The sequence below is a fragment of the Bombus flavifrons genome, chromosome 14 (assembly GCF_040668555.2).
Source record: "Bombus flavifrons isolate JBK064 chromosome 14, iyBomFlav1_principal, whole genome shotgun sequence".
Classification (NCBI taxonomy): Eukaryota; Metazoa; Arthropoda; class Insecta; order Hymenoptera; family Apidae; genus Bombus; species Bombus flavifrons.
In genome coordinates this window covers 7942946-7960289 of record NC_138455.1, presented here as the reverse complement: position 1 = coordinate 7960289, position 17344 = coordinate 7942946, and the positions used below count along the sequence as shown (strand labels likewise).

Genomic DNA, 17344 nt, shown 5'->3' with positions numbered 1-17344 from the left:
TGTAATATAGGGTATTTCCAATTTTTCGGGCAAATTACAGGGACATAAGTTTGTAAGTGAAAGTGAGAAGAAAATAATGTAATGTTATAATAAGAGAAAGAAGTGAGTATTTTCTTAGAAAGTTACAAGCAAATATTGAATGCAACGTAAAATATATGCTTGGTGAGAAAGATGAAATCTAAATAGAAATACTTTTACATATTTCAAGTTAAACTTGACGATCTTACAATTACAATTTTGTAACATAATATTTGCAAACAAAACTTCATATCTTTAAGTGAAAATTATTTCCCTGGGGTTGGCTGGGAAAGTTGGAAACTTCTTAGGTTGGTGTAACGAAAAAATAGGAAGGGATTAGCTAACATTCACTGTAACGTTTTATTTGATTTTTGTTCATATTCGTCGTCTATTCGTACAGATCGTAACACGTCGCGTAATACAATCCTTGTAGAACTCTCTTCCACCTCTTCTCGCGTGTCTCACATTCTCAACGAAACTAGGAAAAATAGAATCGATAAAATCTACCATTCCAAAATGTCTCTCCACGCTCTTTTCGTCCCTCCTAGATCGACGTCTGATTCTACTTAAAAAACGCACAGTAAAAAAGAAACCAGACAATCTACAAATCTAATTATCGAACCTCACTCTATCCAAGTCTTCACGCGTTCAAAACGATATCCACTAAAGGATTCACGAAGAAGCAAAGTTCCATTGCGTCTTATTATTCTAATATTATTATTCTAATCAACCTCTTATTGTAATTAGTTATATAAGTCTGTAAATTTTGATTTTTCAGCACACGGAACCAGCTTCTTGTTGTGATGAATCCTTCCAAATAAAATAAATAAAATAATAGAAAATCATCTATTAGATAAACGAATCACGTTTACTCTAAATTGATACTAAACACAGTTCTATTAATCTATCTTTGGCCAAGAACAGGTATCTTGAAAACGAACGAAAATTATTACTACGTGTATACGTTCTTAACTGACGTTTGAGGTATCCTTTGATGGTCTTGATGACCATACGAATACGAATTCATCTCGTCGAGGCAATTGTTACGCGAGTATTACGCTGGAACGCGACATGATCTCTTGTGGCTGTAGGTGTGGCCAACTATTTGGGCTGTTCGAGGTCGCTGCGTCACTTTTAGCACTTTGCTTCGTCCACGTGATGCTATTTCTCCAATTTTTCTCGTCGATTATTGAGCGTCGATCGATTGCAAGCTTCGTGGATAAAACTAGGGGGAGGGTAGGGGGAGAAAGAGAATAATATGAGCTAATTAAAACGGTAGATCAGACGCGAAGCAAAACGGCATTTCTTTTCAATTGGGAACGATTTTGAATAGTTGGCCACGACTGTTGAAGAAAGAACATCGCTATCGTAGAACTCTCGCTGTGACAATTGGCCTAATATAAACTCTCTACAAATCTCTCTTACACGATAAAGTACAATAAAGTTGTCCTCTGTACGCATTGAACGCGATACATGCACGTCGCGCTGTATCGACTACAGACGCCGCACGATTCGTCTCTCTCGTCTCACTTTCCCTTTCCCTGCTTCCTTATTTTAAGTTTTTTAAGTTGAATATTATTGCCAACAAATCTCGTGTCTCTAGATATTTTAGTTTGCTCTCCTTCTTCTTTCAGATGATTCTTTCGTTCATTCATGCGTGATGAACTCTTGTAGCTGAAGCCTTTCACAGTGTAACATAAGAGAGGCCATTAAATACTATGAAATATGGTACTGCAAATTTTACACGTTAAATATGCTTATTAATGCAATTGTTAATATTTGTTTCTCGTAAGAAGTGTTTGTATCTGGTTCTATAAACGCAAGGAATCTTGATGATAAACAAATGTGTAATTATTTCTTAAATCGCTCGTTCTGAATGTTTCGTTAAACTATCGTGTTATTAAAAGGTTCAATCCATCCAAAGTAATGAATTCCAAAAGGTCTTGACGATAAAGAAATAACTGCTTATTATAATCGTTCATTTTCAATTTCTCGTCATTTTATCACACTGCCAAAGAATGTTAAACTCGTCTAGTTTGTTTCTTCAATCCTTATACAGCATCGATCGTATCACTGATCAAGGTTAGCGAATCATTATCTGTGCATTGTATTTTCCGGTCGTTTTGCTTCCAGATCACTGGATCGAGTAAGACGTAGAATTCGTCATCACAAAAGGACCAAAATCTGATACAAACACATCAGACGCTAGAAGTCCAAATTATAGTCAGATCGTAAGATACTTAATCTTCTACGATCAAACTATGGCAATAATAAAATCGCTGGACTTCGGCGATCAGTATTAACGTCTAGTCTATTCTTTCCTCGTTTCTCGTCTGTTTCGAGTTTCAGGCCACGTATACTGGAGAATCGTCCGCTGAATCTCAGCAAAAATATCCTACCTGCAGCGTCCGCTTTATTGGATGCGCGCGCGCGCATTTCAGACGATACATATACATACGTACACGATAAAATTGACTTTACGATGGCAGAAAACACTCGCACACTCTCTCACGCACGCACTCTCTTCCTTTCCTTCTCCCTGTTTCTGCGATCTCTTCTACTTAATCACTCTTTCTCGACACTTTCATCTTCCTCGTCTTCTTCCTGTTGCTTGTCCATCACTTCTTTTCGTTATTCGATTCGAGAAAGTCTCGCGAACGCAATGAAACGATCCGTGGTGTGAACGCGTGAAGATTCTCTCGGTTAGACCGCGGATTTTTATGTCAATTTATATTTCTTATGAACTTAATTAGAGATGAGAATTGAGCAGGAATGCCAAAGTGATCAACTTCGCTTCTCGTTAGTTTCCTTCGACGCATACGTAGACGATTAACATTGAATTTTCGAAAAATGAATTACTCTCCAAATTCGAATGAGTTACTTCTATAATTCATCTATCGCAAGAAAATAATACAAACCACGCTAAATTCTAAAATAAATTTAAAAACCAGTATTTATAATATCATCATTTTCCAATACTTTTCAGTTTATGGGACTGATCGATGTCACTTTTGGATGGCTTTTATAAGAATTTAAAATACTTGATTCCTTAACGCACAATTTTTCCTCGAGCTTACTAATGCGAATCATTCAATTTCTTACACTGCAAATGGGTATTACATGTTTTATGAGATATATGTGTTTTTTTCAATATTTAAAGCACATATAAGATAATCGTAGCTCTTGAATCCGTATTCTTATATGTCATGTGCGTCAAGTGGTTGAAATATTTATGATAAATCAAAATATTTATTTTATGTATTTTTGCACATTTAAATTTCGCATAGACACATAAAAATCCGCAGTGTAGTCTTGACACTCCTCCATTGAACCCTAAAGAAGCGTGCTTCTGCTTAACAGAGTTCGAGTGGCGCTCGAGTGGTTACTCAGAGAATTCGTCGATCACACAATGTGCTTGTTCTCCAAAATGCTCGAGACTCGTTTACGGATGAAACCGATGTAACAGGTAATAATTGACAGTCTACGTTACACGCTAATTGGCAGCGTCTTCGACGTTGTTAAACTCCACTGTTCGCAGCCTGACGATGAAGATCCGAACTTTCGCTGGGTTTTTAACACATTAACTGCCTTTTATAGCGACTGAAATTTTTTTCTTCAAACTCATCGACCTCTTTCCGACGTCAATTGAAAATCATTTGCGCGTGACGCCAACGTGGCATCATCAGCAGTCAACATGTTAACCAGACGATTCGACATTTGAAGTTCGAGCAAAGACGCCAAGTAAAATTGCATTAATCACTACTGATATGTGCGCGATGTTTTTCTCGGATACAATAAAGATCGTCTGTCGAGTTTCTTCATCGCATTCCATCGAATGCGTCGCGATTAAATCAAAGGAGAGTCTCTGCATCTTCGCTGAAGCAACAGCGAAAAACAATTCCATATTTAACGTTCGATGTTTCTCGAAATGTTTCTCCACGTTTCTTCGCTTCTGTTGCCGGTAACAGAAGTTGTTGCTTGCTGTTGCCTGTTTCTACTCGAAATGGTAAAGATCAAAGAAAAGTAAGAAACAAGAATTCCTTTACTGTGTGCAATTTGTGGCTTGCTTCACGATGCATTGAAATTGAAATGAAACAGATATTCCCGTGCTTCGGTGTGGATAAAATGTTGCTATTGATATTCATGGAACAGGTTTATCGTTTAAAAGTTCACCAACAACAGGCAACAAAAGATTCCTCGTTATCGCTACAGAGAGGACGCAGTTTGATTCTCGTCGAGATTCGTCTGTACGCGAGTCTTGCATGAGCTCGTTCGAACAGAGGAAAACTGGAGACTTTCTCGAGAGACCGTTTGTTTGCTCTGTGAGAAAAACCTTACCCACGTAAGACGAAAGAAAGATAAAGGAAAAGAAAGGGAATGAAAACAATGTGATCGGAACGAGGCGATTCCCTCACCTCGTCGAACGTGATCGATTTTTTTTTATAGAAAAGATAACGGTCGACTAAACTGGTTCGAATTCTACGAATGATCGCTCCTGGGAACACGCCCTTTGATAACAGTCACTTTTCCCTCGCAAGTTCGATCGTTAAGAAATAAAAATTACCGGCAGTGCATAAATTAGGTCAAGTTGGAGGAGGACGAACAACATTTGAACGCACGTTTCATGCGTAACAAAATGACACAAGAAGAACGAAGTAGGGTGTAATTTACAAACGAATTCGTATCGGAAAAATGAATCGACAAATCTCTTCTTTTCCAGAGATTATCATCTACCAATGATAGATGTCTGCAACCCTTGTTCTCTTTGTTCTTTAAGATTCCCACATCTGCACGCTTCGCTTCTTCATTTTCGTATATTTTTGATATCGCGTCGTTTTTCTTTTTTTCTTTTTTTTTTTTGAATCATTGTCGCGCGCTGTAAAAAATTGCTTTTGATTTTTGGCTGCTTGAGCTGGCTCCGGAGCGATGCTGGCTTGATTTTCAATCATCGTGAGACTAAAACGAAAACTCGAAATTCCAAGTAACCGATCTCGTAGCAAGGACGAAGTGCCATCTTGTCTAATAATAATATAGAATATCGATTCAAACATTATTAATTCTACCCCGAGCATCATTTTATCCAGTATCGCTCATCGAACCGAAGGGTTGAAAAAGTATGGGGGCAAGGGGCAGAGGGCGAGAACAGTTTCAAAGAGGTTTAATCGCGGATTAGTCTCGTAACCGTGAATCGTATACTCGTGATATTCAACCTACTTTCTCTCCTTCTTTCGTTCTTCTTATCCGAGTATAGTAGGACATTACATATAATATTTAATATGTATACAGTTACTCTTTCTCTCTCTCTCTCTCTCTCTCTCTCTCTCTTTCTTTGTTGTATGTCTTTCTTTTCCGTAACCCTTTGACTGAAGCTCTAACCTTCCGATAAAACCACAAATTCTTAGCTTCTTATTTGAATTTAGTCAAAGCTGTTTTTAATACAAGTTAGAGAATAATATCCAACGAGTTCTCGAATTTATATGGACAAACATCATCACACACGACTGGTTACTGTGAAACGAGTAATTACCTTGCCTCCGCCCAGTGAAAGGGTTACAAGGGTAAAAGGGGATCTCTGAAATAGCGTCTAGTGTAACGTGGTGAAGGGTAATAGTTTTGTAAGTTATAGTTCATCGATTAATTAAGCTTCTCTAGCCGCGTCTCGAGAGAGAGAAGAGGATTAAATGAATCGATAAAACACTACGCATCTACGGTAATCACGAAAAGTCGATAAACGAGGCACGCACTGCACTCGAAACTCTGCTTTCGTCATTTTTATCTATCGGTATTGTACTATCATTATTTTTTTCATTTTCTTTATTTTTTTCTTTTTACTATCCCGCCGTAGACACACTTTCGCGTGTTCTTCGATTAGTCGAACCCTCGCTTAGGCTTATCGTAGTGTATTTACGCGAATTGTTCGTCTTCCCCGAAGTGAAACGAGTACTCGTCTCGCGAATATGTACACATACACGCACACGCGCGCACACACACATATACACACACGCATGCACATGTGCGCGAAGAAAAGGGTGAAATAATTCAATCGGCAGGGATGAAAGTGAAAAAGAACGTACATATGTATCCCTTTAGCTGTTGAAATTAGTACTTTTAATCAGTACTCGATGAAGTACCGCGGGAATTTTTTCGCGTTCAATTATCCCAAATTTTTGCATGTTTTCGTGTTTTTGTTCTTTCTTTCGGGGTAGTTTCAGGGATGAAGAACGGAAACAGGAAATGTTAGAGTTTCTAACGAACTAACGATGATTACTACAAATCGATTGGAGGAACAGGATTATCAATTTCATGATCGAATGATCGGAGGTTGCTAACGAGCAAACTGCGGATGTTTATTTCGTATTTTTACGAACATAATTAAAAAACTGGTCTTTCTAAACCTACGGAATATTACAAAGAGTACTTCTTTGTTTTATGTTATACTTTATATATTTCTGCATATAACGTGTACTCTGTACATTCTTGCACTTCGGAATTTTTCATAAATTCATAAACATCCGTAGTCTGCTGATGAAGAATTGTTTTACGTGTCTCTTTTTTTCTTTTTTTCTTAGAATGTGACAAAGGGGAGATTTAACTGCGAATTAAACTACGTTTTCTCAAAGTATTGTCCGTGAAGCGGAGTCGAAAAATAGGTCTCGGATCGGTGTGTTCGTTAACCGCTAAAACGACCGACGATTCAAGTTACGTTTAGTCAGATCGATGAGAATGATTCGATGGATGATCCTATAAAAAAAGTAACGACAAAACGTCACGAGGTTACTGTTCCTACAAAAAGGAAACGCCCAGGATAAAGGGTAAAGATTACGCGATAATCAAATAATAGCAACGTAGCGCTACGCTTTTCTCGAGTCTTCCTATCGATTAGTATTATTAGTCCGCGATAACTCGATATGACAGGTTACTAAGTTTGGCCGCTTCTAGGTTATCTTAGATATACGTCTCTATATCGCCGCTATACGTTCCTCGCGTCCCTCGGGATTGCCTTTGGTTCAAGCTGCCTCACGAAAGCAACACCTACGTCTCGCGCCCTTTTTATAAAATGTTAAAACGCCTTATCCTAATTGTTTGTCAAATAAAGCGATTAATATAGTCGATAAATAGACCCTTCCTCTCCGGAATGAAACGCTATCGTTGGCGACACCGTGCACTCTTCGATCTCAAAGAATCGAAAGAGATCGCACGTGCTTCGAGAAGAATACTAACTAGACTCTAAGAATTACAAAATGCTCGTGAATCCTTTGATTTCATTTTTTCATTTTTAATGACTATCGCGTTCGCGATGCAGCTTGAACGGACCCCGAGCGCGATCAAGATCAATCGCATTGAAAATCCTACGTTGAGGATTTTCGAATACTTTATTGATCGTTGTGAACTTCTACTTGTCGTTCCTATTCGACTCGAAGACTACTTTTACTCTCTAAGGAGAGCTTCCTCGGCCTCCTTTCGCCTCGCTTTCGCCTCCTTCTTCGCTCTTTTCTTCTCCTCCTTGGCCAATTTCTTGGCCTCCTTCTGTCTAGTCTTCTCCGCCTTTTCTTCCTCTTTCTGACGAGCCTTCTCCGCTTTCTCCCGCTCCTTCTCCCTCTCCTTCTCCTTCTTCGACTTCTGAATCTCCTGAACCACCGACAGCTTCGGAGCTGACTGAGGCCTCTTCGACGTGGACTTCGTCGATGATGAGGACGTCGAGCTCGTCACGTTGTTCGAATCTCTCGGGGTCGGCGACGTTTCCAATTGAGTCACGATTTTTTGAGCACATCTGGTGAATAGAAGTCGAAGGTATATCGTATATTATATAGCAAACAAATTTAGTAATAGACAAATTAAGTTTTCACGAAGTAGTTTTATAAGATACGAACTTGTGCATAAGTATTAGACACTTACTTAAATTTAGATAAACGTGAATATTTATTGGGAAATTAGAAGTCAAAGAATTGCTATTTAAAGAACTGTATGGACCATTATTTCACTTGAAATCCAAATTGATGCGTACGAAACGAAGAACATTGATACTCATGAAGAAAAGATCGAAAATCTGTATAAAAGATTTAATAATTTATTACCTTATCCTAGTGGATGCTTTTCCTGCACGATAGTCCCTCTGGAATTCCTTGATCGGCGGCAACCTGCGATCCCGATTTTCCCTCATCACTTCTTCCTCTTCCACGACCTGCTGAATAGGATCTTGATACTCCTAATAACAATAATAAACGAAAAAAATTGAACTCTAACATTTTATCAATATTTATTTTATGTTATTCTATTTTTTAATATACGTATATGGATTCGATTATTAGAATTTCCAAACAAATTTAAACAACCTGAATTCTTATTTTCATAGATTGCGTCTGCGAGCGTCTCAGAGTCGCACCAGAAGGTTGCCTCACCCTCGTAGGTTTCCCAAGGTTAGAACTTCCAGTGCTACTTGCAGAAGACGAACTCGAAGAAGATACGGAAGACACTCCTAAAACATTGAGATAATGTTATAGAAGAGGTAATTCATTTTGTGATTTGTTAGGAACATGGCGAACCGGAAATAGAGGATGAACCACTGGCCATAGAGTACAAAGAGGCGGAGGCTGGCACATTTCCGGCCACCCATCTACCGCCAGGTCCAGTCACTCCCACTGGCACTCCTGTCCCCATGTTATACTCTGACGCGCTTTGTGGTAGAACCCAAGACTTTCCAGACATCGAATACTATAAAATACAAGTATTGCAAGATTTATCATAAGATGTTATAAAAATGTATTAAAGTTTGTAAACGTGTTATAAAAGGAATTATAAAAGGTATTATAAATTGTAGGTAGTATGTCAGGAAGGATGAGAGGGTGTAAATGTTTTAAGCGAAATAAAGTTTTGATGCTAAAATAAAATTAGGATTATATAGATATATTAAAACTACGAAAGTAGAATGTAACGCAAAAAGGGCCCCTCAAACACAAACTAAGTAGCATGAGTCGCTTGCTTAATCCTTAATTCAACCCTCAATTTGAAGTAAATGAACTAATTACACCTTAATCTCAAGCACTTGGTCCACACAATATCTAGCGCTTGAAAGTCAAATGTTTGTTAAAATATTCGAAATTAATAAAATATCCAATTCACATCGTCCAAAATTTCCATTCATATGAAACTATCATACTAGCTCAAGAAAGTTTCATCGATTCATTTTTATCAAATACGGCCAACGAGCAATCGCTTTGAAGTTATATTATAGAAACGAAATATCGGTTTCAGCGAGGTTGTACGAATAAAACCAATAATTTACGGATGGTATCCCATGTTCGTGTTTAATATTTCACGAAATTAATTGCAGAGCCGCTGGTGTGAAAAGAGAGTCGGAATGATATTTATTAAAACTGTTCCAAAAAAGAATGGTCATACGTCATGCCTTACGAGCCCATTTGGCCTCGCTAGCAAGGCGACGAGTGCTTTCCCGGTTCGCTCCAATTAACGACGATTTTACACCCCTGCAATCACATCGGCGAGCACGAAGACCGTTTTATTCTGGTTGCATACGTTTCTATGAAACTCCGAGTGAAAAAAGTGCATCACGAAATAATCGTAAAACACAACACGTCGTAGGGTGTTCTTCGACGAGGGTGAGAAGTACTTAAATAGGTAGGTAGGTGGTAGGTAAGTAGGTAGTAGATAAATAGGTAGTAGGTAGGTGGATAGTAAATAGGTCGGTATAGCAGGTAGGTAGAGGGAGAGAGTGTGAGAACTGGAAGAAAACAATGTTCATTATTTGTACTACTTACGTCCCGAGGGATGAGGGTTTGTTTCAAGCGTAGGATCTTTGCTCTGCATATGACGCATCTCAGTGGTAAAAGTCTCTGTGACACCGCCATTTGTATCGTTTTGACGAAGCAACGCCTGTAAAATGATTCAAAGAAAAATGTGGTAAACGTAATTAAATTTGGTTGTAAATTATTATTGCTCGTTTATGTACTTGTCTTATTGATAACGAGATAATGTCGAGATAATGAAGATTCTTCTAAATTGACACAAAAAGTACCAGATAGTATTTCAATCAATGACATCTAGAATGAATGAAATTGACAGAGAAGATATATATATATAAATGTGAGAATATTGTAGTATAGTATGCATGATATAGTACGCATAAAAGGATGCAGAAAAAAAATCATTTTACCTGCAAACAACCCGATGTCCGCAGGGAGCAGTTTGCATCGTGGCCCTGGCATTCACACAGATCACGCACTACGAGAAGGGAAAGAAGTGTAATTAAAATTTAATCTCGACAAAGCGCATTAGCCTGATCATTCTTCACCCCATTTGAGATTCATCGAGCGATTCGCACGAGGAAACGAAAGATAAATCCAATGAATTCCCACTGGGAGTTTCTGGTTGGTCAGCAGAGACTTTCAGTGGCTAAACAAGTAACATTTGATCCAGCAAAGGATTACAAATTTCCTCAAAGAAGACAGTTTACCTAAGGATCAGGATCTAAGGTCTAAAAATTTGGTTGATGATATTTCAAAGGCAAGTTGTTTTCTTATCAATTGATTTATTTCAACGTGCTAATCTACACTACATGAGCAGTTTCATAACCATTTGTAGAATTCCATGTATCTATCACCTTAAAGCTACGATGTTCGTGAATTTATTTATTCCATGCCACCTGTAACATAATAGTGCTCTAAAAACATTCAATCTCATTATGATCCTTATTATTATCACTAGAATTACCAAGCTCAACGAAATTAGCTGCTTTGTAATTAATAAGAAATGCACAAGTGCTTTTGACGAAATAAATGTTCACTTTTATCAAGACAGAATTATAATTATCATATACTTTTTCATGTTTATATACCGTTTCCACGATAACAAGCATATAAATAAGTAAATTGTTGTTCAACAATTTAATTAACTTTATTATAAAAGCATCATGTGCAGAAACGGAAATAAAACTTTTCTATGGCAAGTGTTCAAATATAATTTCTCAACTCGGTGTAGTTCTAGTGTCAATTTATATTTTATTCGCGCTTGTTAACCCACCTCTATGTTGACCTTCAGCACCAACGTTAGCACCCCTGCCAACTCCAAATCCACCACCCATACCACCTCCCATATCACCACCTCCTCGCCCTCTTCCTCCACCACCGTCTCCACCTACTTGAGTAGCCCTTCTTCTTCTCTTCATATCTCCACTCACGAATCCAGAGGATCCAGACTGAGACATCATCGCGTGCCCCGATTGGGCCATATCGTCAGGAGACATACCTGGGGGTGGTCCTGGAGGTGATCCTGGAGGTGATCCTGGAGGTGGCCCGCATGGTGATCCATTCGGTGGTGGGCCGCAATTTTGAGAGTCACCTTGGGGGCTGCGTTTCTCTCGGTCGCTATAAAGGCTGGCAGAACTGGAGGAACTAGACTCCGAGGGAGCTCCAAGGACCTCGAATTATTTTTAGAGATAGTTTAGTTTAGATAGTTTGGAGTTATTATTTGGGTCATGATATAGCGAGGGAGTAGAGTAAGTAAAATAGATTGATTTGACAAAAATAAATTGATTTCACATTTCGAGTTCTAGGCTTACTTAAGTTTGGAAATATATTGGAAATACATTGGAAATACATTTGGAAATACAAATAAAAAAGATGACTGGAATGTAGAAGTAGTATAAAACATTCAAAACGAGATATGTATTGGTTTATGATATTTAAAGATTCAAGCGAATCTCTTATCTTTTTAGTTATGTCTATAAAAATGAAAATTTATATAGAAATCCATATACTGTGGATGTTTATGTAAATTTACACTTTTATGAACTATAACTAACAAAAAAATAGAATGAATAAAGGTTCGTTTTATCCATTGAATACTACAACGAGTAATTTACTTCACTTTATGCATTTCAGTATATTCTGTGTATTCTATACAATTTGAAACTTTTAAATATCTTATAAACGTATAAATATCGCAGTCTACTTATTGATTAAGTACTTCAGTTGCAAGTAGAAAAGCAGGAAATGTTTATTACTATCTTTTTAAATTACCCTGTCTTAATTTTTATGTCAACATGCTACAAAGAGTACATTGATTCTGTATAAAAGATTTCCTCATACGACCCTAATGTAGGTTTTAGGTCTATTCATATTGCTATCAATTCGTCAATTTAATATATCAATTTAATTTAATTCGTGCAACCTCGGCATATACATGACCCAAATTACATGTATAAAAAAATGGATGTAAAAGGTTAGTAGAATTGAAAAAATAATTAAAATAATATCTTCTGTACTCGAAGCTTGATAAATAAAGGGAAAAGTTTGCTTACAGAGAGTCCCAGCAAAGCGACCACGCTGCAAACGAGGAGATACTTCATATTCACTGATATCTCGACACTCGACACTGTTTCTCTCGCTTTTGGCCCGTCGAATAAATAGTCACGACGTGATTACATGAAAAGGGGAGATGGAATGAGATGCATCAGATATTGCACAGGTGCATGGAAAAAGGATTCGCTGAAAAGGAAATGATGGTTGGGTGTCATTATCAGCTACCTCCATTGTCGCTTATTTTTCCACAGAAGCTACGATTCCTATCTTTTTGTTTTTTTTTCTTACGTTCTTTGTCGCAATCATAGCCGCAGATAATGGAAGAATCCTCTCGTTCGCGATGTTAGTTGAAAAAATATTATTCTACAACACAGATGCACGGAAGATAATTACTGTAACTCGTCCGAATGTTATCGTTTGCCGAATCGTTTACTTAGCACCGCGTTTGATGACAGCGATACTTATCTTCTCAGGAAACTAATTTGCTCACCGACGATAATAATGTCAACCACTGTCTCCAAATTATGTAACCAGCCGATTTAAACGAAGCCTGTGTGCTTTGTTTTTCTACAAACAATAATCAATTATTTCCTCTTGTACGATGCAACTTGCAAAAGTTATTTTCCTAATGTTTGTGAATGATTTATAATCGTTTGGCGCTCCTCGAAGACTTCAATTTTTTGATCTTTTATTTCTTATATTTCATATTTAATGTGGCAGCTATTATTGATAATAAGAGTGGTGTTGGGATATAGATATTATTCAAAATATGTTTCGCAATGTTAACACAAACTATGTCGCTCCGTGAAACCTCGAAGTTCATACGAATACATAGTCCACTTGAATTTAAATAAATGGAAAATACTCCTTTTTTTATAGAATTTCAAGTAATTAATCTTCCTATCAACGAATCGTTCTTCTCAGTCATTAGGATTAAGTCTTTATTAAATCCCGAACCAACTGCTCGATGACATTTTGATACAAGATGATTTCTTTAAACAAGAAATTTTCCTCGTTAGTCAGTAGAATCGAGTCCAGCTAATTCTTTAATAATTTAGAATTTACAAGATGATTTCATTAAAAAACGAATTTTCCATCGTCACATAATAACATCAAATACTTCGAATAAAATTAACAATATCAAGTTGATCAGTTCTTTGATGATACCAATAGAAATATTCTTCCACATGATAAATTTATTTATTTAATAAATTATCTATTTTCGTATAATAACATAAAATTCTCCAAGCATAATTACGAATAAAATATCCCTGTTTACCTCTTTGAGGCGTTATCTCCAGAGACCTAGAGGATTGTAATGGACATAACCAAATGAAGCGTCGATTAAATTGGAATATTAATAGCTGCTCGAGGGTGGACGAACATGTCAGGAGTCGCAGGGTCGTAGCAACCACTTTGTCAGCTTCGTTAATCGACTTTTTCAACCCATTGAGCGGCCTATTCGCTCGGAAATTGCAACTTTTCTGGACCAGCGGCTGTCTTTCGAACGAACAGAAAGGCTTCTCCTCTCTATGCAGCGTCCATTTGACCGTCGAAAATTCTCTCTGCAGCCCTTGTGTCGTCGCTCGTTTGGTGTATTAATTTCTTTCTGGGTCACTGTACCTGTCAGCTTCTCTTCCTTTTCTCCACTCCGATTCTGTCGTCGTTGAAAATAACTTGCATAGTTCAAAATAACGCGGATTTAGTTTTTAAGATCGAGGCCAGTCTCGAAATGCCTGTTTTTAAGCTTTTCCTCTCGCGCAACGATTTTTTCCCTAATGTCTGAAATAGTCCACGTTCGTTCACCTCAAAATTTATTCAAACTAAAATTAAGTCTGATATGAAGTTGACTGGAAGACCCTGACGATCTTATTGTTTGGAAAGAAAGAAATTTGCTTTCACTGAAATTGTTGTTAATTGGTCATTGATATTAATACTATTCATTTTGTTCATTTATTTCGTAGGAATTCATTTATTTCATTGCTATCGAATTTTTCATTTCTTTGCTGAAATATTTTTTCAGTACCTCTGTAGTCTAATTTATTGTATTGAATGATTTTTCTATCAAAAAGCTTTCGTTTGATAATTTGATAATTTAAACAAACCACCAATCTATCTAAGAAATGATATAAAAGCAGCCTCTTCATTATAAATTGTATTTGTAACTCTTAAAGTATATAGCATCTGCAATATACTTAATTATAAAACACTTGACTGATTAAATTAACAAAAACTTAAAGGTCTTGATGAACTTGAATAAATAAAGAAACTGCTCCAAAATGTTTGACGCCTCTGGCTGCCGATCTTTCGATTGCATATTAATTTACAAAATTAAATTGTTAACAATTGTTGTCGTGTTAACAGCTATGATAAAGAATAGAGTCATCCAAGATCCTTCCATTTGTAATTTCGTAATTAAATTACACTTTGTCAAAACTAGACAACTTGTCTCGTACTATCTTCAATCGTAGTCGATTACTGTCTCATTTATTTACGAAAATCTCCAGACTAAGTTACAAATATACAAAAACAAAATTTAATAACAGAACTTTCCAATCAGCAACGCTTCTCGATTAATTCAGATCCGTGAGAGATGATAGGTAGAAAAGGATGCTGCGTAAAAATGATCGAAATCTCATTGTCAATCGTGATTGATTTAATGAAATTTTTCCCCAGACATCAAAAGAGAACGATTTCTTTTATTCCGCTCTCTTTCCTCGCGAGGGTACCGCGCAAATCTCATTCCCTCGCCAATCATCGTCTCTCCTTCTGGTAAAATTACGAATTAGGCTTGATTATGCCTTGTCCCTGGCAATAAGGAGGAAAGTAACGAGGTTACCTCGAGCAACCTTGGAGAAAAAAAGGCGAAGGCAAACGCGTAAGAAAATGCAGCTGACCTAATCTCCATTGGGACCAGTCGGGGGGACCTCTCCCGCACAGTGTTCCAGAGGTATTAATTAAATCGAGGGTTACCTCGGCATTTCACTGAAAATTTCTTTCATTCTACACCAGAATTAAGTGGTAATTTCTCCCTCTGCGGCTTTCCACTCAATCGAAATATCCGATTTTTATGACCAACTGCCGAGTGGGCCGAGAATTCTTCAAACCTGATTGACCAGTGGAAGGTCATGCACTACTAATCATTGCGAGTATTTTTTTCTTACTGTAATGTGGTTGATAGTAGATAAAATAAAAAATTTTTTAAGTAGTTTTACAGTGAAGATAAAGCGAAGCTTCACAGGGAGAGAGGTAAAATTCTTTCTTAGAATTTAGCAAGGATTGCAAATTCGTTAAAAAAAGAACATTGTAGTTTATATTACAATTATACTGCTGATTTTTAAAAGTGTATTTGCAGCATAAAGTGGAATTTTATAAAAGAAGGGAAATTTTCTCCTGAAATTTGTCAAGGATTAATAATTCGCAAAAGATGGAATTTTGTAGTTTGTATTATAACTAGACTGCGGATTTTTATGCATCTATGGAACATTTGAAGGTGCAAAAGATGCATAGAATATACATAACGTGCAAAAATATATAACGTATTCAAAATATAGTACTCCTTATAATATTTAACAAATACAACAAATGTCTATCTAGATTCCATTTTTTAAGTTATATTTATAAAAATATAAATTTGCATAAGTATCCACAGCCTAATTATTATAATGGTAAGACGATTGACATTCGATTGACATGTTTGAGTCTAAGTGATTATTAACATTAAGAAAATTAGACATTTGAATGTTAGAATGGAATACTTTTAAAAAAGTATAAAGTATAATAAATAAGATAAAGATCTATCGAAGAGAATCGTTTACATGCTCACCTCGTCTTCCTGAGAGGACGCTAACTCCGGTTCGTTCTTCTCCAGCTTCGTCAATAGTTTGTCCTGAAACAAAAACATATTTGTTAGCAGAGATTTCGCTGAAAGTGACAGGTTAACAACTAACGTGAATCGATTTTTTCTCTGGAACAAACATGTTGAAGGCCTGGGCGTTTTCGTAGAAGGCTGAACAATTGTGATATAGTACTTCAATAATAGTTTCCGGTGCTATTATTGCACCGCGCGTACTAGGAATCGATCGATATGTTATGTCTTTATCAGTTCCCTTGGATTTTTCTTTTTTTACAAACCACTTTACCTGATTAGATTCCACGATTGCAAAATTTTGTCACTACAACTCCCTTCATTTGTTAATTACGCCTAAAATAAAATTAAAGGATTCACAACAAAAATAACCTTTATCAATATTGACTTTATTTATTTTCATGATATTTGCAAAACTTTAGTCCTACTTTTCTAATATTAGCTATGTATCTCTAATTATTTATACTGTTTCCTTGTGATAAATAAAACAGAAAGTATTTATCTTTTCCAGACATTGAAAATTAATTCCGGAAAATAAAATGGCGAAGTTTATAAACTGATTAGTTTAGTTCCTGAGAGACTGCAAAGAGAATTTCGTAGAAATCAAACTGTCCCCCGGAAAATTGCTAGGATGTCGATTGAAAGGGACGTTCTTGAGCGAGGTTTAAATAGAAAATTAGGCGGCCCGTGATTCGAGATGGTCCACGGCTAGTGCGTCACAGTGAAAAGTTGCTGTACCAATGTTGCACGGTGGTGGGGATATTTTGCGCATCATCCCCCTAATATCTAGAAAGCACCCTGACCCAGATACACGTACGTGCGGAACAACCGGACGGTCCTCTAGCAGGATCATCCGACATCAAATGAAAACCTCCGCGACATTCGCAATCGGGTTTTATGTCAGGCGTTTTGTAAGGATTGCCGCAACGAATCGTACGCGGCAATGTTCGTGGCGATACATCGGAAATTTCGTCCCAGTCAATTTCGAATATCTGCTTTATCGTCAGCGAAATTTCGAGCCAGTTCCAATCTTATTTATCGTTATCGTTAGCGATGTGGTCGAGTTCTGTATTTCCATGATTTCCAACCAATCGTAATCCTAATATGAAGTTTCATTTTACGATGTTTGATTTACTAGATA

At 37.0% G+C, this 17344-nt stretch overlaps 1 protein-coding gene across 2 annotated transcripts in view; it reads right to left on the bottom strand.

Moving 5' to 3' along the window:
* Nucleotides 1–354: 354 nt before the first annotated feature.
* The window catches only part of LOC138186578 (uncharacterized), a 49986-nt gene continuing 32996 nt past the window's right edge, over nt 355–17344 (bottom strand). For both annotated transcript variants that reach the window (XM_069126579.1, XM_069126580.1), the window contains exons 3-9: nt 16162–16224; nt 10190–10257; nt 9795–9909; nt 8562–8730; nt 8352–8494; nt 8094–8224; nt 355–7789 (exon numbers count right to left, since the gene is read on the bottom strand). In XM_069126579.1, coding sequence (XP_068982680.1) covers nt 7447–7789; nt 8094–8224; nt 8352–8494; nt 8562–8730; nt 9795–9909; nt 10190–10257; nt 16162–16224 — 1032 coding nt within the window. In that variant the 3' untranslated portion in view covers nt 355–7446. The remainder of the gene's footprint in view (nt 7790–8093; nt 8225–8351; nt 8495–8561; nt 8731–9794; nt 9910–10189; nt 10258–16161; nt 16225–17344) is intronic.